This window comes from Acinonyx jubatus, chromosome A1 (genome assembly GCF_027475565.1).
Source record: "Acinonyx jubatus isolate Ajub_Pintada_27869175 chromosome A1, VMU_Ajub_asm_v1.0, whole genome shotgun sequence".
Lineage (NCBI taxonomy): Eukaryota > Metazoa > Chordata > Mammalia > Carnivora > Felidae > Acinonyx > Acinonyx jubatus.
In genome coordinates, this window is record NC_069380.1 from 107,102,150 (window position 1) to 107,129,723 (window position 27,574).

The window sequence follows — 27,574 nt, forward strand, 5'->3', positions numbered from 1 at the left end:
TTGTCTAGTTTAATTTGTAAAGGATGAATCCTTAAAGTGTACAACTAATTTGGATTTTTCTTTTGGTTTTATAGGGCATTGTGAATTTCTGTGTTTTCTCTTTTCACTCTTCTTTAATTTTGTTGTTGTGATTCCTTTTCAAATACAAAAAGAAGTGTGATGGCATCTTGTTCACCCTGTTGTGATTTCTCCAGTGAGATGTTCTTGTTCTGCTCTGAAGAAGCTGTTGTCAGATGAACCCTGCATTTCCTTCAGCTGGCATGCATGCCTTTGGACTCAGACTTTGGATTGTGGCTTAATTTTTACCAATATGGATCTGATCTTAGCATGATCTTTTTTGTGAATGCTAGCACTGTTTTGCTTTTTTTTTTGCCATTTGAAACATTTCTCTTCCATCTCCAACCCTCTGCCTTATGAGTTTGTTGGTAAGGTAGGACCTGCTATTATTTGTTACCATTTATGTATATTTTGGAAGGTATGACATCCACAAGCACAATGATCATTTTTACTCATTTGAAACTTGAGCAGAATAGATATCTGCATGCTTTATGAAGTTGCTTCATATGGGAGCCCATGGGATGCCAGAAAGGAGTATTTCTTTGCTGCTGTGGGCTGAGGGTAACTGCTGCTATTAGAGAGAGGTTAGCTGTGGCACCAAGTCTCGTCAGTTTCACACAAAGAGGCCTAACTGTAGCTTCTTTTAAAGTTAAAATCTGGCATTCATAAGGCATTCATTTGGTTGTAAATGTTCAATATATTTATTTTGAGAGCAAGGACCTGGGATTGTAAACAGGTATGGTTGTGTATCAGCGTGTTGGGGTGATGCCCTCATCCAGTCTCATTGTGTACTCATTCTGTTTTTACTTGTTTTTATTTTAGTTTTATGGGATCCAGTTGTTTCCACTAACAGTTTGTGCAAGTCCTGGCCGGTACTCCTAACTTCACACTCTAGAGTCCTTGGCCTTTCCATATTCAGACTTCTTTCAGGGTAGTGGAAGTTACCAAGAGCAATTTAGTGACTTGACTGAATCGTTGCTCGTGAAAACAGTCTGGCTGGTGATTCTTTAGGACATTGGTGAGAAACCTTTGCTCAGGCTCCAAAATGTTTGTTCTTCACAAATTACGTATATTTCAGATAATTCTGTAAGTACTTTTCCTTCCCTATGAGGTGTAGTGTTAAGGCAGTTAGTGGTTTTGTAGTCTTATTAAAATGTTTAAATCCAATGTCTAATTCAGTTCTGACTACACTTTGTAGGGTTAGCATTTTATGCAGCAGGTGGGGCTTAATTGAAAATGTAGAGAGCCAAGAAATTAGGTAACTGGATAAATAATGGGTTTATATAGTCAAAACAGGCAAGCATTTCTGCACCAGTGCTTTTGAATTTAAGTTACCCAGTGCAGTGGGGGTGCTAGGTAACTCGGTGCTTGTGTTTCTGCACTTTTGAGTCTTCTTAGGTGTCAACCCCACACGGAGAGAGAATCTGTGAAGAAAAACATCTATGCTTAGTAGTAAAAATAGGCAGTTAGTTTAATTTACTCTGTGGATACTGCATTCTGGAATTTGCTGACCTTGGCCTTGTCAGTACTGATGCTCTTCAGTCTATTTTGACTTTTAAAATTTGTGTAACTTTTATACTTGTCTTATAACTCCTGGAATCACAGTACAGGGAGCCATGCTCCTTTTTGCTGAATTCATGATTTGATGTTACTCTTTTTCTAATTAACATCTTCTGTGTGGACCAAATACTCCAGGAGCATTACTATGCTCCTCGGCGTGTTAACTGACCTGCAGTAGCCACACTGTGGGCAAGAACATATGCCAAGGAAGGTGCCAATAAATTCAAGGAGACAAGTACAGTTTTAACATACTAACCTTGGACACAGATTTTCTAGGGAGGATTAAAGATAAGAGTGTGAAGGGTGCAGCTTCCCCACATCCTAAGTGGAATTGTAAATTTTGGGCAACATGCCTCATTTTAAAATTGAGTCTAAATAAACAGGATTGACTGTTAGTGGTTTGCTGAAACAAGGGTTAACTGATGCCATGGATTCTAAGAGTGATCTGCGTTCTATACAAGAGCTGCTTTCCGCTGGTGGAGGCATGAAGTGGTGCCAGTAAGCACAGACCGGGAACGTTAACTGTGGTGATGGGGTTTGGCATTTCCAGTGCAGCATTATCGCCTTTCAAGTGGGCCTTTGGAGATACTTTATATATTAGCTTTTACTTTTGTTATTAAATTATAGCAGTTTCATTATAGAGAGCAAGTTTGCCTTGATTTTGTTTAAAATGACTTCTGCTCAGCTCCCAGAAGATAAAATTGACATATTTTTATAATATAAGCATACTTTTTTTGTACATTGTGTTCATTCAGTGTTGGCTTGTAGATATTAAAAAGAAAGTATTGATTTTGATTCAATAAATGTTTTCTTTCCATCCTGGTTTGGTTTTTCATTTCTCTTAGAGCCCCTTTTTAGCATTCTTGTTTTTGCATGACAGTAATCACAACTGAAAAGACAACCCATCACTTTTTAAAAGAGAATTTAAATTTGTAGCCACACAGTAAGGAAGCGGTGAGCTACCACATTAAGCAGTTCTGGAATATTTCCAACACGACAGCAAGTTTGCTTCCCGGGAAAAACTTGGCAGTGTCTGGAGACATTGTCACATCTTCAGGGAGGGGCACTACCGAACATCTATCCAGCCCCCAGATGTCAGAGTGCCACCATTGAGAAACCCTGACGGAGGACAAAGAATGTGTATACACTGACCAGTACATCCAGTTAGAAACTCTCCACTGCACTTGTGCATAGGTCAGGTAGGTTTGGGTGCATCTTGCCAAGTAATGTTGGTCCTAAAATAGAAAAATCAATGAGAAGAATAGGAAGAATATTTCAGGGGCACCTGGATGGCTGAGTCGGTTAAGTGTCCCAACTTCGGCTCAGGTCATGATCTCACGTTTTGTGGGTTAGAGCCCCGCATCAGGATCTGTGCTGACAGGTTGGAGCCTGCTTGGGATTCTATGTCTCCCTCTCTCTCTCTCTCTCGAAAACACACTTTTAAAATAAATAGGTGTGTGTGTGTGTGTGTATATATATTGCAAAAAGTTTTGATGCCTGTTGTCCTCATTTCATGGCCCAAGACTCAAAGGAAATTGGGTTAAGATGATAAAATAGTAACAATTAAGACATCATGATTAAGAATGAAACTGATGTTGGTTTATCAAGATTTCTACTTTGAGCACGTTCTCAAAACACATGAATAAAATGTGCAAGGCCTCATAAGATAAGCACATAAAGGACAAATCTATAAAAATGATCTGGAATTTGCTAAAACTTGCAACTTGCATAGGTAAGGAAAGCATTTACCTTCTGCTTAAAGTATGCTTTGAGCACATGGCAAAGAAAGCAACTGAAATGTTACCTTCAATTTATTGTCTCCACCCCGAAGGGTCCAGTAAGAAAACTTTACCACTCAACAACTCATGTTAATCTGACTTTGTATCTAAGCACATTAACTTTTCACTCTTACTATGTTTTCAGTGCTTCCTACCAGTTAGCTACTTTTGACCCCTCCCCTCATTCTCCAGTCTTCTGATCTTAACGGTTTCTGTCGGGCCTGCCTTCAGTTACCACCTGAATAAGGAGATGGAAATGTTTGATTTGAGGGGGAAGGACTGGTGATCCTGGTACGCAGTCAGGGGGACTGTAGTCTGATTGGAAGGTGACAGCTGGGGAGAGAAGACATTATCCACCTCTTACCCCAAATTTTCTCCCCTGTAAACACAGTTCACTGGAGGTTTTACAACTGGCTCCAACTCCCATGGGCAGTAGCTTTCTATGGATAAATATGAGGACAGCCTGCTTTGGGAGCTCAGAAAGGATACCTAAGCAAGGATTTTTATTTTTGGTTTTGCCCCTCGAAAGGAACAACCAACAAGACACTTACTTAAAAATCTCCAGGGGTGCCTGGGTGGCTCAGTCCAACTTCGCCTCAGGTCATTATCTCACAGTTGGTGGGTTCAAGCCCCGCATAGGGCTCTCTGCTGACACCTCTGAGCGTGGAGCCTGTTTCAGATTCTGTATCTCCCTCTCTCTCAGTCCCTCCCCTGCTCTCACTCGCTCTCACAGATGAATAAACATTAAAAAAAACTTAAAAATCCTCAGAGTTTCACCTAGTTACCTAAACAAACTCATTCGTTATACATCTGTGCCTTTCAAATGTTTCAGCTGACTATTTACGTTAGACCCCGATTCTTTGCCACAGCATGCTCAGGCGGTGTCTGTTTCTGGGTGTCTTTCAACATCATCGTTTAGATGTTCAGAAATAGTGCAGCGAAGAGGTAAATATCCTTGTTGCTGCTTGTGGTAGTCACTCAGATTCTAAATTCCAAATGCTATGAGATTTGAGTTTGATTTTTCACAAATCTTTGTAGATTTTGCTTACCTCTAATTTTCACTGCTTGGATAGTGTCTTAGCCTGTTTGGGCTTCAGATCTGCATAGGGTGAATAGGAATCTCTTTATAAAACATCTTTTCACAAGTGACACTTTCATGACCAGCACTTCCCGGTTGCCTCGCCTCCTGATAGTATCATCTTTGGGAGTTAGGATTTCAACATGAATTGTTGGGGGATACACACATAAAGACCAAAGCACTCAGCTACAGGAAGTGAGTGGAATCGTCCCTCTTTAGAGGCAGCCACATCCAACCTGTGCACAATGGAGCAAAGGCTACAGGCCAGTAGCCTATCAGGATCAGGCACTACTGAAACCGAGAAGCCAAAACCAGCCACCCTCTCTCCCTGCCTCCCTTTTACCAATCTGATATTCCTGAAGGAGACTAACATGACAGGTAGACATTTTAGAAAAAAACCCAGCCTGTTAGGTCATAGGAGGTGTGAAAAGTTAAGGGAAACGGAGGATTCAAGTGATCCCTGGTGTGCTAAGCCCAGAAAATGCTCTCACGGGGAAGGAAAAAAATATCAAAAAGAAATGCTCTCTTCATTCTTTGTGTCTTGAAATTTCAAAAACCTTTTTGCATTTATACTTTCCCACTTCATAGCCTCAATAAACCTTTTGTTCTGAAGACTTGTACCCTGCTCTGGGAGATTATTTCTTCTGAGGATTAGGAGATTTTTCAGTAGCAGCCCTATAATGGAGCGCTTTCTCAGACTTGTGAGAGAAAATTATTTTGAACTCGTACATTCTATCTACAGCCAGACTGTCCGTGAAACGAGATGGCAAAATAAAGATGAGTGGTCAGAAAGTTCTCCACACACCCTTTCTGAAAACACGTACCAAAGAGTATGCTCTGCAAGAACTAGTAGAACAAATTTAAGAGGATAATTCAAAGAAATGCCAGGACTTCTAGGTCTGAAGCTGATGTAGCAGTCTATCCTAATGAGAAGAAACAAGGGGAAGATTTTAGGAAAGCTGGTTATGAGAAGCATCATTAGCTGCAAGCTTCACGCATTCAAACATTTTTTATTGAGCACTATGTGCCCAAGGCACTGTTCACACACTGCAGATACAGCAGTGAACAAAACAAATTCCTTTACCCTCCGGGAGCTCTCACTCTAGTGTTGGGGATGCAGACAGATGGACTTTAAAAGCCAAATAAGTAAATCATGCGAGAGATCACAAAATGACCAGTGGCCTGGACAGCTGGGGATTTGGAAGAAGACCTACAGTTGGAAATGCCACCAGGCTAGGCTGAGACTGTGATAAGAAGTGGAGAGGACTGTAGTAACAGGGTGACAGAACACGTTCTACTGTCAGTGAGCAGAAAGGACAGTTCTTGATATGCTGGTATAAACCACACACTTGTCCAAAGCTAGGACATGATTTTGAGGGAACAATGTATGTAATTTAAGAACCTAGGACAGGGTCAGCCATGCAAATAAGAGTTATATGACAACTAATTGCCTCTCTTTAAGAGTCCATAGATAATCATCTTTTAAAAGCATAGCATAAAAGAATTATTCTCACAGAACACCCCATACATTTTAGAAAATGGCAAAATTCAATGCAAGGGAAAGTCGTGGAGGAGAGTATAAGTGCTAATCTCTTTATGCAAATCCTGGGAGAAGTACTACCTCTAGGTCTGTGTTTATCTTTTACAGTTATAAACAACGTTACATGTCAACTATATCTCAATAGAGCTTGGAAAAAATTATAAGACTAACAAATTAGGGGTGTCTAGTTGGCTCTGTCAGTAGAGCATGCGATTCTTGATCTTGGGGTCATGACTTTGAGCCCCATGCTGGGTGCAGAGCTTACTTAACAAAAACCTAACAATTGAGAAACTTAAATGTAAACTAAAACCATAAATGGAATGAGGGAGAAGGAAGTCTTGCAAGCCTCCTCTTTTACAGGACTCAAAGTTGATGAGTCAAGAAATGAAATTTCTTATTAAAGAGGTAACCTGCAGAATAATGCAAAATGCAATGTGTGTAAGTAGGAATGGAGTTAGAAGCAGGCATGGAGATTTTTATTTTTCATGTAGTTCCAGTTTTCCTGTTTGGATTTCATTTTCTTTATACTATTAATTTCATAACAGTAACATAAAACAAAGTAACAATACCTTTTAAATAATTATCAGGGAGGTGTTTTCAGCAAGATGGCAGGCTAGGATGCTCTAGGCTCTTGTTTCCCGCACAGAAACATCAAATACACAATATATGAATCAAAATAGTTTTGTGAAAATGCTAGAAACCAGTTCACCTGCATCAACTAAGTGAATGCCTAACAGAAAAGGCCATGCTCGGGGCACCTGGGTGGCTCAGTCGGTTAAGCGTACAACTTTGGCTCAGGTCATGATCTCACAGTTCGTGGGTTCAAGCCCCGCATCGGGCTCTGTGCTGACAGCTCAGAGCCTGGAGCCTGCTTCAGATTCTGTCTCCCTCTCTCTCAGCCCCTCCCCTGTTCATGCTCTCTCTCGCTCTCTCCCTCTCTTTCAAAAGTAAATAAACATTAAAAAAAAAAAAAGGCTATGCTCAGAATGGTCAGAAATTTTGAGGCCTTTTGTTGGCCTTTGCCACACCCTTGCTCTTGTGCAGTATGCCTCAGTTGTGAGAAAACCACTTAATTCTGGATTTCTCCCTCAGGACTCCAGGAAAAGAAAGAAACTTGCTTCCAACTTTCTGGCTTGTCTGGGGGCTACGTGAGGGACTGGTTTGTCTTGCCGGACTCAACATTGATGGAAATGGTGGCATAATGTGGAAGGTAGATTGGAGGATGCTGACAACAGACATGGGTGCATGTGGACTCAAGACCTGTGGATGGCTGGGGACTAGAGATCACAGGGGAACACAAACTCAAGTCTCCTGAGAAGGAGCACGAATGAGATTCTTAACAGAAGCGAAACATGTCAGAGCAGTTGCTATGTGGAGAACTAGGACAAAAGCACACACGCCGTCCCAGGGAAGATACATTCCCAGGAAAGAGGAGAGGACCATCAGGCCTTCAGTTGGGCTGATGAGCGAAGGTCTTCCCCTGCATGAAGCCGGTGTGTGGAGAGTGGAAGAGGGGGCTCCTTTTTCAAATGCCCCGATCTCAACAAAATATCATAAGACATAGAAAGAAATAACAAAACACGGCTCATTCAAAGGAACAAAATACATCTCTAGAAACCAGTCTTTAAAAAAATGCAGCTCTCTGACCTGGCACAGATTTTAAAACAGGGGTCTTACATATGCTCAGTGAGCTAAGTGAACATGGACAAATATATTTTCTCTTCCTGATTATTTTAATAGCATTTTCTTTTTTCTAGTTTCACATTTTGAATACAGTATAGAATATATGTAACATACAAAATATGTATTAACTATGTTGTTGGTAAGACTTCTGGTCAACAGAAGCCAATCAAAATTTATTTTCTTAGTAGTTTTGGGGAGTCAAAAATTTTACGTGGATTTTTGAGTACATGACAGGAGGGTGGTGGTTAGCACCCTTAGCCCCCAGGTTGCTCAAGGGTAAACTGTATAATCAAACTATCAAGAGTCAAAGAAAGACAATCTTAAAGGCAGCAAGAGGAAAGCGATGCAAAAATTCTCAACAAAATGCTAACTAGAGCAAAAATTCTCAACAAAATGCTAACTAGAATTCATTAGCACCTTAAAGGATTATGCAGATGACCACGTGGGATTTATTCCTAGAATGCAAGATGGGGCACCGGGGTGGCTCAGTCAGTTAAGTGTCCAACTTCAGCTCAAGTCATGATCTCATAGTCCATGAGTTCGAGCCCTGCATCAGGCTCTGTGCTGACAGCTCAGAGCCTGGAGCCTGCTTTGGATTCTGTGTCTCCCTCTCTCTCTGCCCCTCCCCTGCTCATGCTCTGTCTCTGTCTCAAAACTAAGTAAAAAAAAATTAAAAAAAAAAAATAATAAAAAGAATGCAAGAATGGTTCAACATAAAATCAGTCAATGTAAGACACCACATGAGCAGAAAACTGGTATGATCATCACAATTGATAGAGAAAAAAATCATCTGAAAAAATTCAATACAATCTCACAGAAAAAACACTCAACAGACTCTAGTAATAGAAAGAAAATATTTGAACAAAATGAAGGCTGTATATGGAAAGCCCACAGCTAACATCATACTCAATGGTCAAAAGACTGAAAGCTTTTTGTTTAAGATCAAGAACAAGACTTAGTTGCCTGCTTTCACCCTTCTACCGGACAAAATACCAGAAGTCCTAGCCACAGCAGTTGGGCAAGAAAAGGAAATGAAGGCATCCATACTAAAAAGGAAGAAGTAAAATTACCGCTCTTCAAAGACAGCATGATCTGTATGTAGAAAGTCCTAAAGATCTCACAAAACAAAGGACAGTTACAACAGTAAACTCCATAAAACTGCACATTCTAAATCAACACACAAAAATCGGTTATGTTTCTATATACTAACAGTCCAAAAAGGAAATTAAGAAAACAATTCTAGAGGCACCTGGGTGGCTCAGTTAAGCATCCAAGTTTGGCTCAGCTCATGATCTCACGGTTTGTGGGTTCAAGCCCCACGTTGGGCTCTGTGCTGACACCTCAGAGCCTGGAGCCTGTTTGAGATTCTGTCTGTCTCACTCTGCCCCTTCCCTGCTTACACTCTGTCTCTGTCTCTCAAAAATAAGTAAAATGTTAAAAAAAAAAATAAAAATAAAAAAAAAGAAAGAAAACAATTCCATTTATACTGGCCTCAAAAAAAAAAAAAATTACAATACTTAGGAATAAATTTAACCAAGGCAGTAAAAGACTGTGCACTGAAAACTACAAAACATTAGTAAAAGAAATTAAAGACACAAAAGAGGGAAAGTTATCCTGTTTTCGTGGATAGTAAGACTTAATACCGTTAAGATGTAAATACTATATAAAGAAATCTACAGATTTAATGCACTATCGAAATCCCAATGACATTTTTTGCATAAGCAAAAATACCCATCCTAACATGGATATAGAATTTCAAAGGACTCTGAAGAACCAAACAATCTTGGAAAACAACAAACTGGAGGTCTAATTTCAAAACATATTACAGTAATTAAATCCCATGTGGGATTAGCATATACAGCCATAGAATCCAATGGAACATTGGATATCCATAGAGCCCAGAAATAATTTCTCCTGTGTATGTTCCACCTACTCTACAAGGGATTTTCAACAATGATGCCAGGACCACTCAAAGGTTAAGGCCAGTCTTTTCAACAAATGCTGCTGGGACATGGGATATAAACATGCAAAAGAATAAAGTTAAACTTTGTCATAGTCTGTTTGGGCTACTATAACAAAATGCCACAGACTGAGTGGCTTATAAACAAGGGAAATTTGTTTCTCACATTCTGGAGGCTGAGAAGCCCAAGGTTAAAGTGCCAGCATGGTTGCTTTCTGATGACAGCCCTCTTCTCACTTCACAGCCAGTGCCTGTTTGCTGTGTCCTCACGTGGTAGAAGGGCACAAGGGATCTCTGTTCCAAGAGCACCAGTTGTATTTGTGAGGGCAGACCCTTCCCAAAGGATCCACCTACTAATACCATCATAAAGAGCATTTCAACCTATCAGTTGGAAGGAGGCACAAACATTGAGACCATAGCAGATCTTCACCTTACACAAAATATCAAAATTAAAATGGATTGAAGATGCCAATGTTAAGACTTAATATCACAAAACTTTTGAAAAGGCTTTGAGGGGAAGCTTCACAAGAGGATTTAGCAATAATTTCTTGGATATGACACTAAAAGCAAAGGCAACAAAAGTAAAAAAAAAAAAAAAGTGAACTGGACTGTATCAAAATTAACAACTGCATCAAAAAACCACAACAGAATGAAAACATAACCTGTGGAATGGGAGAATATATATTTGCAATCATATATCCAGAATATATAAAGAATTCCTCCAAGGGTGCCTGGGGTGGTTCAGTCAGTTGAGCGTCCGACTCTTGATTACGGCTCAGGTCACAATCTCACAGTTCATGGAATCGAGCCTTGTGTCCAGCTGTGTGCTGACAACACTGAGCCTGCTTGGGAGTCTCTCTCTTCCTCTCTCTACCCTTCACCCACTCACGCTTGCACATTTTCTCTCTCAAAATAAATAAACATTAAAAACAAAAGAGAACTCCTCCAACTCAGCAACAATGACCACCACCGTTAAAAAATGGGCACAGGACTTGAATAGACATATCTCCAAAGAAAATGTACAAATGGCTAATAAGCACAAAAAAAGATGCTGAACATCACTAACTGTGAAGGAAATGCAAATCAAAACCACAGTGAGATACCACCTCACACCCATTAGGATAGCTACAATTAAAAAAATTAAAAACCAACAAACCCAGAAAATAACAAGTGTCAGTAAAGATGTGTAGGAATTGGGACCGTGTACCATTGCTGGTGGGAATGTAAAACAGTGCAGTTGCCATGGGAGAACAGTACAGAGTTTTCTCAAAAATGAAAAATGCTGCTACCATATGATCCAGCAATCCCATTCCTGGGGGTATATGCCAAAGAAGTGAAAGCACAGTCCCAGAGGTACCTGCACACCTATGCTCACAGCAGCATTATCCACAATAGCCAAGAGTTAGAAGCAACCCAAGTGACCGGCAAGAGCTGAATGGAGAAATAAAATATGTGCACATCTGTGTGTGCACACACACAGAGGAATACTCTTCAGCCTTGACGAGAAAGGAAATTCTGCCACCGTACAACATGGATGAATGAACCTTGAAGACAGACACCACACTAGGTGACACACACCAAGCACAAAAAGACAAACATTGTGTTTTTATATAAGTTAATAGAAGTTTATAAAATATAAGTTATCTACGGTAGTCAGATTCAAACAAACAGAAAGCCAAAGAACAGGTCAGGTTAACCGACTCACAGACAACCGCAGAGTGCACAAATGAAGAGACGGGAAACAACGTGGGCTATTCAGAGCATGATCAAGTGCATAGGGAGAAACGCCTCAGAGCAGATGTAGACCTCCAGCTGAGAAATGCCGATGAGTGACTTAATCACTGGACACCCTCCTCTCTATTCCTGCTGAATGCATCCTGGGGATGAACTTGAATAGAGTCAATCTCCGCCTACCCCTGCACGCCAGGAGAAATGCCTTCAGGACTGAGATCTCATTAAAAGGCACATGGGCACGTGCCTTTTGCCAGCACCAGAGACCCCAAAAGAGGCCATGTCAGAAGCTCAGGCTGTTGAGCAACTGCCCGATACCTCAGGACTAAGCTGTGTTCTTTCCTCAGGTAGCACGAGTTCTGTACAGACTGTCAAACCATTACAAGGTCTCCACTTGACTCACTGGACAGATAGTATATAGTGCTCCCACAGAGCGTCCTCACTGGGCCAGTGTGGAGCAGGGGCCTTGGGGGAAACAAATCATGGAAGGCTATGAAAAACCACTTGATGCTTTCAAATGAAGCCTCAGACATCACGCACAGGGTCAATCTCATCAGAGCATCCCACATGAAGAACACCATATGCCAAACCGTGACGTGGCCGAGGGGCTTTCCTGGTGTGATGGGCAGAGAGTAAGGGGAAACCCAGTGCAGCCCAGCCAGTTATTCCAGGAAATCAGTGAGTGGCGAGCACGTGTTCCCTTGAATTAAACAAACCTCTCAATGATCTTCTTGACCTGGATTTCAGAAAACAGGCTGTTCTTTGCCTTCCATGACATTGGCACCCTCCTTTCTCTGCCCAGTACCTTGTGAAGTCACTGGAGGTTTCTCTCTCCTTTGTCGCCAGCCACTTGCAGCTCTCAAATCTGAACAGAAAACCAGAGAATCAGCAGGTGTTTCAATCTAGTTCAGGGCTGTTCATGAGCAAGTTCCTCAGACCCCCTATTTCCTAAAAACAAGGATTTTGGGACTGATAAAAGAAAATCACCAGCATACGCTCCTACTGAAAGAGATAGTACAAAATTAATTAAGAGTGCTGCTTTCTTTCCAACCTTAAGAAATAAATGCAGAAGATAAATTTCCAGTACAGGTTCAATGATTGGTTTATTCATTAGACTTTTATTAGTTCCAGATTGCCAAAAGCGCTTTGCAGACCTGGCCTAACAGGGGAGGGAAAGCAAAGCTCAGTGGACGTGCTAGGCTGTGGGGCTATTTGAGGGTTGGGCCACTGCATGGAGGGGATGAAGACGTGCTTAGTAAAGGCCAGCCTTGCGCTAGGCATGTGTGGGCTGTGCTCATTCTCACAACCATCCTATTAGGGAACTTTTACCCCCCATTGCACCGATGATGGAACCGATCGTTGGAGAGGGTACGTAACTTGCTCAAGGTCAAACAGCTAATTATTGGGTGTAGTAGTCTTGTAGTTGAGAGTGTCATGGGAGCTCACAGGAATTGACCTCCACCTATATGCTAAGGAATGTAGGAAGGCCTCACACAGGCCCACCTGCAGTCATGCACACAATACGTGTGTGTGTGTGTGTGTGTGTGCGCGCGCACAGGGGGGGGGAGGTTACTGTCACTTGAAATCCCACCAGAACACCATGCCTTGGAGACGGGATGGTTGCCTTAAAAAAGGGATTTGGGGACATGTTCTAAAACGAGGGAAGGCAGGGAAGCAAGGAAGGAGAAGGCAGAACTGGGGTTAAGTCCACATAGGTCAGCTGCCTGCCAGTCATGATCTCTAAGAGAACAGGCTTTCACAGCAAAGACAGTAGCCCCTCTGCTACACTTCTAACTCTCCTTCCCTGTCACCTGAGTGGAGATGGGGGGGCACCTGACTCTGAAGCCTCAAACCCATGCTCATCAGGAACCCCGATGCAGTAACATTCCAGGCCCCAGTAGTCTTTAAACCAGAAGGTGGAGACAGGACAAGGCTCAGGAGTAACTAGTGCAAAACATTTTTTAAATTGGAAGATAAAAAATAGTGAAAAGAAACCCAGAATGCCAATGACTTAGCGGTAGAACCCACCCCAAGATCCAGGCTGCAGTGGATTTGATGGCTTTGGGGCCATCAGAAGCCAGAACGGAGGCCTGATGTGCTGCTCTAAGCAGGCCACAAAGGATTCCGGAACTCTCGCCATCCTGAGCATCTTGGTCGCTGGCAGATCTCTAGACCACAACCCAATACCTGTCCCTTCCACGTGCCTCCTGGAACAGAAAGAGCTCTTTGGCTATCTCTATTATTTTGCCTCTCAAAGGAAGTCACGAGTTCAATTAAGATTTAAAGTCTGACCTTGGCAATGACAAAAAAATTGCTACTTTTAAAGCTTCTTTCTTTGCTCCTTAGTATGACAAAGCCCTAGAGGGTTTTAGTGAAATGAAGTGCTTGACTTAAAATCCAAGTTCAAATTTCCCTGTGAATTTGTGCCCTAGGTGCAATATCAGTGCTGACTAGCTACTTGATATTTGGTGCCCTAGGGGATTTTATGGATGAGAGGCAGGGGAGTGATCATTTGGAGTTTGGGTTTTTTAGGTGTGTGCAGTTGCCCTAAACATGCTTCTGGTCTCAAAGGACTTGAAACTCATCACTGCCTACCGATTCCCTCAGCCTACCACAAATACTTCATTTGTTCATTTTTCTTGGGTTGGATTTTTTTTTTTTTTGGCAATTAAAAAAAAATTGTGGTAAAATACACAAACCTAACCATTTTGAAGTGTACATTTCAGGAATGTTATATACATTTGCAACGTCATACAATCCATCTCCAGAAATTTTTCATCTTGCCAAATGGGAATTCTATACCCATTGAACCATAACTCAATTTTTCCCTCCTGCCTAGCCCCTGGCAATTGCTATTCTACTTTCTGTGCCTGTGAATTTGACTCTATTAGGTACCCCACACAATCAAAATAATTCACTGTTTATCTTTTTGTTTGCTGGCTTAATTCCCTTAGCATAATGTCTTTTCTTAAAGTTCATTCATGTTATAGCAGCTGTCTGAATTTCCTTCCTTTTAAAAGCTGAATAATATTCCATTTTATGTTCATACCACAAATTATTTTTTGATGCATCCATCGATGCACACTTGTGTTTCTTCCACCTTTTGGCTATAGTGAATCATGCACGGGTGTGCAAATACCTCTCTGAGACTCTGTTCTCAATTCCTTGGGATATATACCCAGAAATAGGATTGCTGCATCATATGGTACTATTAATTTTTCGGAGGAACCTCCAGGGCATAGGGTTCTAATTTTTCCACCTCTCCACCAACACTTGGGATTTTATTTTTTATAGTACCCATCTTAATGTGATTATGATTTCCATTTCCCTCATAATTAAGTGATGTTGAGCATCTTTTCATGTGCTTATTGACCATTTGTGTATCTTTTTTAGAGAAGTTTCTTTTAGGTCCTTTACACATTTTAAAATTATTTTTATTGTTGAACAAGGAATGTTTAATAAATTTTAAAAAATCTTTTAAACTATTAGATATTTCTAATATATGTCTTTAAAAGTGTGAAAGTATTTAAGAGGAGTGTCTTACCCAACATGACGTTATATTTGTTCAGTGATACCTTCAGAGAACCCCTGGGTACAGCCTGCCTCTACCTTAGAGCTCCTCTGTGCCTTGTCCGAGTTTTTAGACTCCTTCCACCTCAGGGTGCCTTCATCACATTCTTAGTGCTAGGAGTATGGTTCGTTCTAGTTCTCCACTCACTTATTAAATTTCTGACTCCCAGTGTGTTTTAACTTAGAAACAGTGAAGTGCTGAGTCTCATCAACACGTTAAGAGTATAGTCTTAGTGCATTTTCTATTTGGAACCAATTTTAGTTTGGGGAGCATCTTGATTATATTTCCAAGAGGTGCTTTTGTCAGATAAGTGACCACTACATAAAGGAGTGTTGGCCAGCCAAGTTGGGTCAAGAAATGAAATTCTAGAAAAGGAGATGAAATGGAAGAATTAAGGTAGAAAACTACCCAAGTGTGATGAGGGTTAAGAGGCAGGCAGGCAGACAGAGTGGCAGCACAGGCACGTGCGAGGTGGCCGGGCACTGACAAAGGATTATACATGTGTGAACTCACTTCATCTGCAGAGCAACAATAAATACGAGACAGGTTATTGCTGGTAACCTGTTTGTGGATAAGAGAACTAACTAAGGCAGAGAGAATATACAGCGAATAAGTAATAATATTAGTTATCTGTTGCTGTAAATTATCACGAACTCAGCAGCTCAAAATAGCACAATTTTAGTGGGTCAGGAGTTTGGGCCGAGGTTGGCTGGGTCATCTGCTCAGGGTCTCCCACGGCTGTAATCAAGCTGCTAGCTGTGCTGTGCTCAAATCTGGAGGCTGACCTAGGGAAAAAGCCACTTCCTAGCTGGTCCTGATTTGGGGAGAATTCATTCCCTGGAGAACTGAGGGTTCCACCTTCTTCCTACTGTTGGCTGAATAGATAGCAGGAACTCCCTGTTCCCTGCAGTGTTATTCACAACTGCCAAGATTTGTAAACAATCTGTTGATGAATGGGGAAGCAAAATGTGGTATGTGCAAAGGATTATTATTCAGCCTTTAAAAAGAAAAAAAACAAAACAAAACATCTAGCCTTTTGTGGGAAACATGGATGAACCTGGAGGACATTATACTAAGTGAAATAAGCCAGGCACAGAAAAATAAAGAATGCATGATCTCACTTACGTGTGGAATATGGGGGTGCCAGGAGTTGAGGGGTGTGGGAACGGGAAGATGTTGGTCAAAAGGTACGAAGATTCATTTATGCAGGATGAGTAAGTTCTGGAGTGCTACTATATGGCATAGGGACTAGAGTCAATACTGTACTGCATAGATGAAATTTGCTATGGGAGGTGATTTTAAGTGTTCTCAACACACACAGATTATGAGTAGGTGAAGTAATGAATACGGTAATTAGCTTAACTGTGGTAACCATTTCACAACATACACATACATTAGACCATCATGTTGTACAGGTGTATGCTGCCATCCACTGAATGCTTATGCCCCCACCCCCATTCAACATGCTGAAATCCTAATCGCTAAAGGTGAGGGTATTAGGAAGTGAGGCCTGTAGCAGGTGATTAGGTCAAGTGGGTGAAACCCTCATGATTGGTATTAGTACCCTTATAATAGAAGCCCCTTCTCTGTGAAGACAAAGCAAGAAGGCACCATCCATGAACCAGGAGAGCGGCCTTCAAAGAACAGTGAGCCTGCTGGCACCTTGATCTTGGACTTCCCAGCTTTCAGAACTGTTTTGTTACATTAGCCCAAACTAACTAAGACATATACCTCAAATATATACAATTTTTATCTGTCAAGCATACCTCAGTAAAGCAGGGGGGGTGGGGAGCCCTAAATCACATCACTTAAAAAATACATCTTATATGAAAAATATTAAAGACCTTAAACCAAAACAATAAAACAGTGAGAGTCAAGAGAAAATCTAAATAAATGCAGAAATATACTGGCTTCACAGATCAGAAGACTAAATTTTATGAATATGTTAATTTCCTTCAAATTGTTATATTATTTAAAAAAAAAACCCTCCTCAAAATTGCAATTGTGTGTGTGTAAGTTGATAAGCTGGCCATTAGATTTATTTGGAAATGCAAATGATAAAGAACAGCTAATATTCTGGAAAAACACCAGGGTCAGCAAACTTTCACTACCAGGTATCAGTAGTATCAGTATCACTGCTAGAGCAATGAAGACAATGTGGTATTAGGGACGAATACGCTGATAAAACAGAATACATACCCCTGAATAACTCAAACATATACAGACAGCTGGCTCATAGCACTGTAATCAATGCAACAAAGGATTTATCTTTTCAACAAACAGTATAGGAACAATCCATAGGGGAGAGAATGGAACCTGACCTCTACCTTACATTGGGCACAAATTCTATTCCAGATAAACTGTAGATCCAAATTTAAAAGGTAAGACACTGAAGTATTTGAAAAATATTGGCACAAATATGTTAATGAATTTGGAGCAGAGAAAGACTTCTTAGATCACACCAGAAAAAGCATTAACCATAAAGGAAAAGAGTAATGCAGTTTCTCCAGTTTAAAATTAAGAACTTTTCTTTTTCATTATGACAGAGCATGCCATAGAGTGGGAAAAGTTATTAGTCATGGATGTAACTGATAAAGGAGTCATATCCAAAATACATAAAAAACATCTACAAGTAGATAAAAATGAAATAGACTAAAAAATGTACTTCATAAAAGTGAAAATCAAATGGCCTACAAATTATGAAAAGGAGCTCAATTCCCTATAACCAGGGAAACAAAAACTAAAACCATAATAAAATACCGTTACATATCTACCAAAATGGCCAACATTAAAAATGCGAAAAATACCAAGTGGTCTGAACAGACAGCTGCCAGGAGTCTATGGAATATGCAGTGGTTCAGTGTATACTGCTAGCAATCTGACTTGTTCTTATGTGTTACCTGATTTTCCTTCCTGCTCAGAATTGGGTCATCAGAGTTGGGTCATATGTGGAAATCTGGAAGATTTCCCTTAGGTGCCCTGGAAAACACCAAATCCTATGTACAAATGTACAAATGATATGTTAGGAAATCACTGCATCCACACTGTCCAGAGTTTATCCAAAGAGAATGTCTAAAATTCTCTTTTCTAGTTGGAAATGTTTCAGTTTCATCACTCCTGTGAAGGAGAGCTCAAAATATTTCACTGTGGACTGCAGGCATACCGGGAAAGACAGCTAAGAAATTACCTCGCTCTTACGTTTCTGAAGACAAAGACTGCGAGAAACACGCTTTAGTGTGGCGCCATCTGGTGGCTCCAATGTATTTTACCACAACTTCCCCTTTCAGGCCACATTTTTACAAAGTATAAAAGGTTCCGGCCCCTGATCAGCTGCTGCTACAGTCAAAGTAGAGCAGAGCAGAGCTAAAGTTCCACACGAACTCCAAACCGATGTAGTTTTTCAAAATGGGATTAAGCAACTTTCCATGTTTAATGGAAATTTTCCCCTCTAATTTAGTTTAAGTCTTGCCCTGTTTTCTATTGAGGGTTTTTCTTTTGATATACAGATGTACTTCATATATTCTGGATACCCGTCCCTTGAAGGGGTATATGAATGAAAGTACATTGTCCAACTCTATATGGCCTTTTGTGTTTTTATCTTTTTTAAAAATAATTTTTTAATGTTTATTCATTTTTGAGAGGCAGAGAGAGCGCATGAGCGGGGAAGGGGCAGAGAGAGGGAGACACAGAATCTGAAACAGGCTCCATCCAGGCTCTGAGCTGTCAGCACAGAGCCCAACGTGGGGCTTGAACTCACAGACCGTGAGATCATGACCTGAGCTGAAGTCAGACGCTCAACCGACTGAGCCACCCAGGCGCCCCCCTTTTGTGGTTTTAAATTGTATCTTAAGATAAACCTGTCTTTAAGACAGTCAAATACATCAATCATTTCCTTTAGAGTTGTCTTAGGAGGACCTTATTTAAGAAATCCTTCCTATTGCTGACATTTTGTTAAGATAAGCATTGTTTCTTCTGTAAGCATTGGTGCAATTTTTTGATAAAGTCATCCAGGGCTTGAGTTTTCTTTGTGGAAAGGCTTTTAAAATGACAGCTTCAACTCCTTTAACAGCCACAGGATTACTAAATTTTCCTTGTTACAGATTTGGTTTTTTTCTGTGAATTTATTTCATCTATATTTTGGTTACTTTAAACGTCTCGTCTTTAATGACGTTAATCATAATGATTCCTTTTCATTCCTAATAACAATTTTGCCATTTTTCTCTTTTCCTGGTCATTCCCCCTAAGAGATTAGCAATTTTATTAGTCTAAAATTTTTAAAGAGTTTAGTGCTTTGTTAATCTTCTGTTGGTCATGTTATATATTTCATTAATTTCTGTTATTTTCTTGAATTTATTAGAATTTAATTTGCTGTTGTTATTCTGGTTTCTTGAGAAGGATGTTTAATTCATTTTTAGCCTACCTTTCTTACATATACATTTTAAGGCTACAAACTTCCCCTTTAAGTATGGCTTTAATCTCAACCAAAAGGTTTGATATTCATATTTCCATTTTAATTAAAATTTTTTTTCTACTTTCCACCAGGTTATTGGGGGAAACATTTCTTAACTTCTAATTTTTAGTTTGTGTTACTAGTTTAATTTTGTACAGATAGCCTTTTCTACAGGAGTCCAACTTTTCGCAATTTTTTACTTACTTTATGGCTTACCAGAGAGCCAACTTTGATCAGTGCTCTGTGTTCACCTGGAAAGAACATAGGCTTTGCTGTTGCTGATTAAGTGTCCTATATAGTCCATTAGATTAAGTTTGTTAATTGTGTTGTTCCTGCCCTCTGTATCCTAAATGCTTTTTTTGGGGGGGGGGGGGAGGGGAGATAGGGTGTGTGTGCTTGCTTGTTACTGTTATTTACTGACAGTTGTATTCAATTTTTCTATATGGACTTCCACTTCCAGTCAAGATGGAGTAAGTACCACTTTACCCTCATGCCTCAAGTAACTAACACACTAGAGAAAACATGTAAAACAATGCCACTTAAGACACTGGACATCGGGCAGTGAACAGTAATCCTCGAGAGCACAAAAACAAGAGCTGAGCCTTACCTCTGCCCCAGTTTACTACCTGAAGAAAACTTCCAGGCTGTAATGTAAGGGAGGAGAAAATGAGGCGGAGCTCATCAGTGTTCCAGAGCTGATGAGACAGGTGAGAGTCCGGGAAGATGCAAGTAGCTAGAGTTCAATCTTCCATAAGCTTCAAAAACAGACAAAGAGTAACTTCCAGCTCTTTCCACGAGTCCAGTTTAACCTTAATACCAAAACCTAACAAGGGTATTATAAGACAGGGATGTTAGAGACCATCTCTCTCTCCAACATAGATGTAATATTCTAAGTAAAATACTGCAAAATCAATCAAGAAATACAAGATATATCTATATATCTTGTTTATATATCTATAAAAAGAAAGTATCATAACCAAGTGGGGTTTGTTCTAGCAAAGCCGATGGTGGAGTGGGGGAGCAGGTGTGGAAGAGGGAGGGGTTACACTAGGAAATCTATGAACTAACCAACCACACTAAGAGAGACAAGAAAAATAATTCGATCATCTCAACAGATTCAAGAAAAGTCATGCGCCAAAATTCAGTACACCACAAACCCACTTACCAAGTTATAAATAAAAGGAAACACCCTAAATTCACCCTAAAGAATACTTATTAAAACCCCAGAGCAGTCATTCCGATCAATAGCGAATCACAAAATTTACCCTTGAGATCAGGAGCAAAGAAAGGAATTTCACCCTGACCACTTCAACACTGTACCAGCACCGTGACCAGTGCAATCAGGTGAGAAATGAAAGGCAAAATGACTGGAAATAAATAAAAGTCATTATGAGCACATGATAGGGAGTATCTAGAAAAATCCAAAAGAAACACAAACCTAGAATAAATGAATTAAGATTGCTAGATACAGGTCATTATAAAACTACTGTAGTTCAATATTCTAGCAAAAAAATTTAAAAAAAAATCTTAAAAAAACATTTAACAAAAGAGAATATCCAAAAGGCCGATAAATATTTGAAAAGATGCTTAGCATTGTTAGTCATTGTGAAAATTAAAACCACAGTAAGATACCAGTACACACTATCACAATGTCTGAAATGAGAAAAATTAGAAATATTGGGTTTGGCAAGGATGATAGGAATGTCCCTTGTGTAAACAGTTGCAAAAACAACAGACTGATCAGGTGGCTATAGAGAGTGCTTCTGGGGTGGCCAGTACCCCTGGTCTTTGTTCATCAGGTGCTTCTGGAGGATGGCAGAGAGGTTGCAGATTCTGGGTCCGCAATATCAGACAAATAACGTAGTGTGTCGGGTTACAGTAACAAAGGACCAAAAATTGGGTGTCTTAAAACAAGGCCAGAAGTCCAAAGCAAGGTGTCCTCCAGAGGCGTTAAGGAACAATCTCCTCTCTTCTAGTTCCTGGAAGCTATTGGCATCCTTCCACTCCTGGCCACATCTGCTGTCTTCACACTGCCTTCTCCACTAGGTCTATTTTTATCTTCTTAGTTTGTCTCTCTCTTACAAAGACATTTGTGTTGGCCTATAGGACTCATCCAGATAATCCAAAGTAATCTCATCTCAGAATGCTTAATTATATCTACAAAGAGACTGTTCTTAAATGCAGTAACATCTACAAGTTCTAGAAATTAGGGCTTGATATTTTTGGGTAGCCATTACTCAACCTATTACACCCATGTTTTGTATTTTCTAAGTACAGGAATGAACTAGTGATACTGCACAAATGGTTAGGGGAAGGATCAGCCTGGGAAAACCTGGTGTGTCTGCTGGGAGGACGAAGAAGCCCTACCTTTCACAGAAATAGTATTCTTTGGGTACAGACTAAAGATTGGGAAAATTTTAGAAAGGAATGCTAAAACATAATTTCCTCCTTCTCTGCCAAGGTCCTAGGATCTGATCCCGTAAAAGAAGCTGCTGCATTTATTGCCACTAGAGGAGTGGGCAATAGGCATGCTGTGCTGGGCCAAGCCAGCTGCCAACTCAACATGCATTCTTTCCTCCTTCATTGAAAGGAATCCCACTTGTATTTGGAACCATGGATTGCTCAACTAAAAATTTCACGTCCCAGGGTGCCTGGCTGGCTCAGTCGGTTGAGTGTCCAACTCTTGATCTCGACTCAGGTCATGCTCTCACAGTGGCTGGTGGGATCGAATCCTGTGTCGGGCTCCAAGCTGACAGCACAGAGCCTGCTTGGTATTCTCTCTCTCCTTCTCTCCCCCATCTCCACCCCCCAGCCCCACCACCTCTCTCTCAAAAATAAATATACTTAAAAAAAAAGTTCACTTCCCAAGTTTCCTTGCAGCCACCGATAATGTGACACATTTCTGCCTAGTGAGATAAAAGCAGAAATACCTAGTGGAGCTTCTGGAAAAGCTGCTATTTTGCTAATAAAATCTGCACCTTTTCCCTTAAGCCCTTCCTACAAAACAGAGGTGATGTCAAGAGGTATCAATGTCCTGACAAGAGCCCCGAGTCCTTGACAACAGTGTGCAGTCACTTGATTAGCCCTGGACAGTCTGCCCACAGACTTTCCTGTCATAAGAGAAAAACAAGCCCTAATGGGAGTAACCATTATTGCTTGATACGTAATCGAACACACTTTGTAAGAACCAAACAACAGGTGGGCATTTTATAAGACACTACAAAGTCAACAATAATTGCATCATTCCGGTATCTGGAAATGTGACACCAATGCCGGTCCCAGACTGGCCCTCTTGAGTTATCTGTGTCCATTCATTTGTAATAACGTGCAGAGAAGGTTAATGTAGATTCTTTATTGATTCCACCAATGTATTAGTAGATATGATAATAATAAACAGTACTTTTACATTCTCTTAACCAAAAATATAACAAATATTTACACTCAGTAAAAATACAAAAAGCATACAGAGGCACTGTCTTTCTAAAAGACATAAGTTTAAGAGGTATCAAAAAATAGGAGACAAACATTGCTCATTACAGGATACTTTACAATCACTGAATTGTGCAGTATAATTGCATTCGATTACAACTGTGCAGTTTTGTTTTGTCTTTTTCTGATAAGCTCACATGTTTCTATTTCAAAAGGTCAAGTACAACTGCATTCTGTGTATCAAAAATAAAGAAGCCTTAAAAAAGCACAACAAAAGCTGAAGATGAACTGGAGTTCAAGTTTAAATTTGAAAATGTACTGTGACACTTTTTTGAAGATTTATCCCTTTTTTCTGGCCTTTAAGGTACTGCTAACGGGATACATCTACTTTAATATCACATTTTTTAGAAACTTAAAATGTATCAGAATAACAGTAATTGTTTTAAATATACAAAGAAACTCTTTCTCTCCTTCTTTTTATAGAGAAGAGAACACTTTATAAAAATTAGGTTTGTTCTTGGGAATCCTCATGATTACTGCCTCATTTCCCGGCCTGGGAGATTCTCAAGGAGGCTATACAGATGACGACAGTGTGACTTATCACCCTCATGAAAAAACAGTTAAGTCTTTTTCTCCCCAAAGATCAGATTCATAGTAATCATTTGGAGGAAATAAGAATCTACGACTTAAGATAAACTTTTATGGAAGTATATACTGGATTGATTCATTGTTCAAATCTTTCATTATGAAGAAACTGTTTTGTTGAAACTTATTTGGTAGAAACTTTGCACTGAGGATTTACTACTTCATTAAGTCCCGACAGATTTAGAGTTGAGGTGGGATGAGGGCACTAGTCTCATTAAAATTTTAAAATAAAAACAAAAACAAATGGGGATTGAGAACTGGAGGAAATACAGGTTAAGGCTTCTCTTGTTCTAGTCATGTAACAAACTAAGAGAAGGCAGAAGTGTTCCCTAAATTAAAATTAAAATGTAAAAATCCAAACTCCATGAGTTCTTAGGAGATACACACATACCACATACAAAGCATTTGGCTTTAGTTCCTGATCACTGTGATTGGCTGACTCAAACACTCACAGCTGGAGCCAGACAGACAAAGTCAGCTACAAGGTGCAGTCCCAAAGCACAGCCTCTGACTCTCTGTGCAAGATATTATTGACACCATTAAGGACAAAGACAGGTAAGGCTCCCATATGATTTCAAACACCTGCAAATGAACAGATATTTTACAAACAGCACATTTTTTTTCTGGGGAAATGGATATAAAATAGAATAAATACTCAAACTTGACAAAAAAAAATGACTAACAAAAGTATCTTTCTTTGTTTGGCTCTGGACATGAAAACAATACTGTGTAAATCAGTGAAGGAACATTTTTTGTAATCAAAGGACCAGTATTTATAGGTTAAATCACTACAGTGTGACTTTTAAACCAGGATTTTTGATCCAGGCCATTTTCCATTTCAACAGACCAAGAAAGCTAGAGAGCCAATTAGCCTCATTCTGACATACCTGGTGGGGTGGGGTGGTGGGCAGGTTTTTAAGGCTTTAAGTTTCAGATTGACATTTTTTTGTTTTGTTTTTGGCCCAAAGGAAGTTTTCAGATAGGCTATTTTTCCTAAAATGAAGAGACAATCATTTTGGCAGAAAAGATAGACCACTGCCACTTACCACTTGGAAATGATTCATGATTTTAAAACGAAGGGGACTGGGGTGGGAGAGGTCCCTAACTGGCTCAGTCAGTAGAGCATGTGACTCTTAACCTCAGGGTCAACAGTTCAAATTCCACTAAGGCATGAAGCCTACTTAACAACAACAACAACAACAACAACAACAAAAAACCAAGGGTTGGGGTGGGGGAGTGCAGGGAAGGAGATAGAGAAGAGACAGCTAGGAAAAAAAGAGGAAACACAGTCTTGAAAAGGAAATCACAAACCAGCTAAATCCTATAAATTCACATATAGACAACTAGTACTCAGAAGTAAACCCATTTTGGCTCCAAGTTGATCTGGGTAGTGCACATGAATGGCTTTGGCTTTTTTTTTTTTTTTTTTCTTTTTTTGGTAGTCACAGAAGTTAATTAAGCTCTCACCTGCATTTACATTTTTAAAACATGATTAAATTTAAACTTAAGATATAGAAAACACCGTATTTAATTTGTAAAAATGTGTAAGGTCTAGGTCGCCCAGTAAACAGTCACGGAAATTTTAACTAAACAATTAAGGAGCGCCATGCCCAACAGACTGTTAAAACATAGATCTCTTTCCTCTCAAGGGCTTAAACTGAGAGCCAAGAGAGAATCATTCCCATAATTCTAGCTCCTCTGTCCCCCACTAAAATTTTCAACCAATTAATACCTTGGTACACTAATGAGCTGTGTTGCAGGCAGGTGGGGGCCGCAAGGTTTATGAACACAGCCTCATGCTGTGAGATTGAGTGGAGGGGATGTTGCAGAACATTACATAAAGCTTAATTCATCTCCATGATTACACACCAATGATTGCACTTCCTTCTTAAAAAAAGAACTCCATTATTTGAGCATTTAAAAATTTTTGTTTTGGGTTTCTGCAGAACTCTCTAGAACCCATTCCCTACTTACTGGATTTATACTTTTAGGTAGATGCAGCACGACATTCACTTCAAAAAGGGTTGGTATACATGTTTAAGGAAAACTTCATTCTTTAGAGATGAGGGTGGCTACCGACCTAATTATAGCCTCCCTTTCCCAAAGGACTGATAAGAAACCCTGTGGCAGCTTCATCTTCATATGGCCTTCCAAATCAGCAGATGGCAGTATCTTCCCTCCTAACACCTCAAACAAATACGGCTTCCTTCCCCACTCAAACGGAGACCCTACCTTGCACTGGTGCAACAGATCAAGTTCATCTCTGTATACATTAAGCATATCATCCTGTAAAGATGACTTCAGTTTGTTCAGACCAGAGACAGTTTTATGGCCTAAAACATAAACATCCACTAATGGTAGCTCCCCAATACAAAGAAAACCACAAAACTTGAAATAATAAGTTACTTTTCAAATACACAAGAGTATCCTTGGTATTGGCAGACATTTTCAATTTGTCCATTAACCCAAGCTATGGCTTGGAAATACTACCACTACTCTCTTAAAAATAACTTCTTCAAGAAAAATCTGATATACACAGGGAGGACTCTGAGTTTGAATCTGTTCTAGTAACTGTGGTCCCAAGGCAGGTCTGGTGTGTGAAGTGAAGACTGGTTTCCAGGCACAATATCCATAGCTGAAGAAACTATGCATCTACAAGGATTAAATAAAAGGAAGCATAACTCAGGGCTATTTCATTGCTCAGGGTATGGGGAATGAAACCTCTGGATTAGCAGCAGCAGCAAGCTTTTTGTTGGCAATGGCCTGCAGAATCATGACATGGTTCTACCCACTCCTTCCCCGACGACTTTCAGTAAACTTCAAACGGGTGCTCCAAAGTCTAGACTGCTGAGACCTGTTCATTTTCTGCAAACAGTAAAAACAGAGGAAAGTGGTAGATGAGGCATATTAATGAAAATCAACTTATAATGTAGTTACCTGTTTAGACATTAGTCAATTTCAACGAGAAATCCTCTCAAATATCCCATCAGGGCCCTGATTTTATTATAATGACATTTATGAGTGTTGATCACACTTGAAGGCTGAAAAACTACAATTTCCTAACTGCTTTTTCATCACTTCATTACTCTACTGTTTAAAAGGATACAATTTTACTTATTTTTAATAAAGCGAACCATTTTTGAAATATCGCCCCAGCTGCAGTCAGTCAAGAGTTTTGCTCATAAGAGAAACGACATCAACGGCATGAATTCAGGCAACTCAGCACTTTGATATTTGCACTTTGAAGTTTTCATGCTTTTTATGGGAGACACAACTCCACTAATGTCAAGTGCCTCCTCTTGAAATTATCCTCTGAGATTGAGCTGCTATTTGTCAAATATGAGAATACCCTATTTGAGCCAGAAGAAAGGTACAGGGCGCAAAGAAACAAGCAGCTTGATCTCTCCATTAAAAAAAAAATACACCCCTGTATTTAGGAATTTCTTTTTTTACCAGAGATTTGTAAGGCATTTTACATGTAACATTAATGATTATGTAAAATAACATAGTAAAGACCAATTAATGTATTCAGCAATTCATTTAAGACCCATTAAGGTAGTTTGTCAACATACCATCTGTTTCGCTATCTGCGTCAGTCACATCTGCTAGTTTAGGATGGGATGGTTGCAAAATATGCCTCTGAGGCTGAGTTACAATCTTCGATGGAACACAGGCCACGGGGCTGCTACCGAGAGAAGCTGGTGGAAGTCTAGAGAGGCTGCTATGCATCATCTTTGACCTCTGCACTGCCACACTATAATCTGGAGGTCTTAGGTGTAGGTGGGGTCCTTCCTTTAGGTCCGCTAAAGAAATGCCCATGTATCCTGGAGGAGTGGGAGGTGGCTCCCTATACCTATCCTCCTTCTTGGGTGAGGTGACACAGTACACTGGCATGAAAAATAAGCAATGGAAATGTTAATGAAAAATGTAAGAAATGAAAAAAACCATACTGAAACTTATTACACTGACAAAACAGAAACCAAAACCAAACTAAATAAATATATTTGAATACAATGACAGATTATAAAAACATACTATTTTAAACCTTAGTATTAAACCTGTTTTTTCAAACACATAAATCACATGAGGTCT

The 27,574-nt window shown here is 39.9% G+C and overlaps 2 protein-coding genes and 1 long non-coding RNA gene across 11 annotated transcripts in view; 1 reads left to right on the forward strand and 2 right to left on the reverse strand.

Moving 5' to 3' along the window:
- Positions 1-2,439, forward strand: part of CDC42SE2 (CDC42 small effector 2) — a 35,890-nt gene extending 33,451 nt beyond the window's left edge. The window contains exon 4 of one of the 2 annotated variants that reach the window (XM_027076770.2): positions 153-2,439. The gene's annotated coding sequence lies outside the window, so the exon portion shown is untranslated. Of the gene's footprint in view, positions 1-74 lie in introns of both variants that reach the window. The other variant, XM_027076769.2, reaches the window with a different exon arrangement.
- Positions 356-19,229, reverse strand: LOC113604496 (uncharacterized). The gene is made up of 2 exons (XR_003426444.2): positions 12,104-19,229; positions 356-2,852 (listed from the first exon to the last, which is right to left on the reverse strand). It is a non-coding gene; the product is annotated as an uncharacterized LOC113604496 (long non-coding RNA).
- A 3,511-nt stretch (positions 19,230-22,740) lies between these two features.
- The window catches only part of RAPGEF6 (Rap guanine nucleotide exchange factor 6), a 188,009-nt gene continuing 183,175 nt past the window's right edge, over positions 22,741-27,574 (reverse strand). For 7 of the 8 annotated variants that reach the window (XM_053220571.1, XM_053220563.1, XM_015067412.3 and 4 more), the window contains 2 exons: positions 27,055-27,369; positions 22,741-26,347 (listed from right to left, as the gene is read on the reverse strand). In XM_053220571.1, coding sequence (XP_053076546.1) covers positions 26,322-26,347; positions 27,055-27,369 — 341 coding nt within the window. In that variant the 3' untranslated portion in view covers positions 22,741-26,321. The remainder of the gene's footprint in view (positions 26,348-27,054; positions 27,370-27,574) is intronic. The other variant, XM_015067414.3, reaches the window with a different exon arrangement.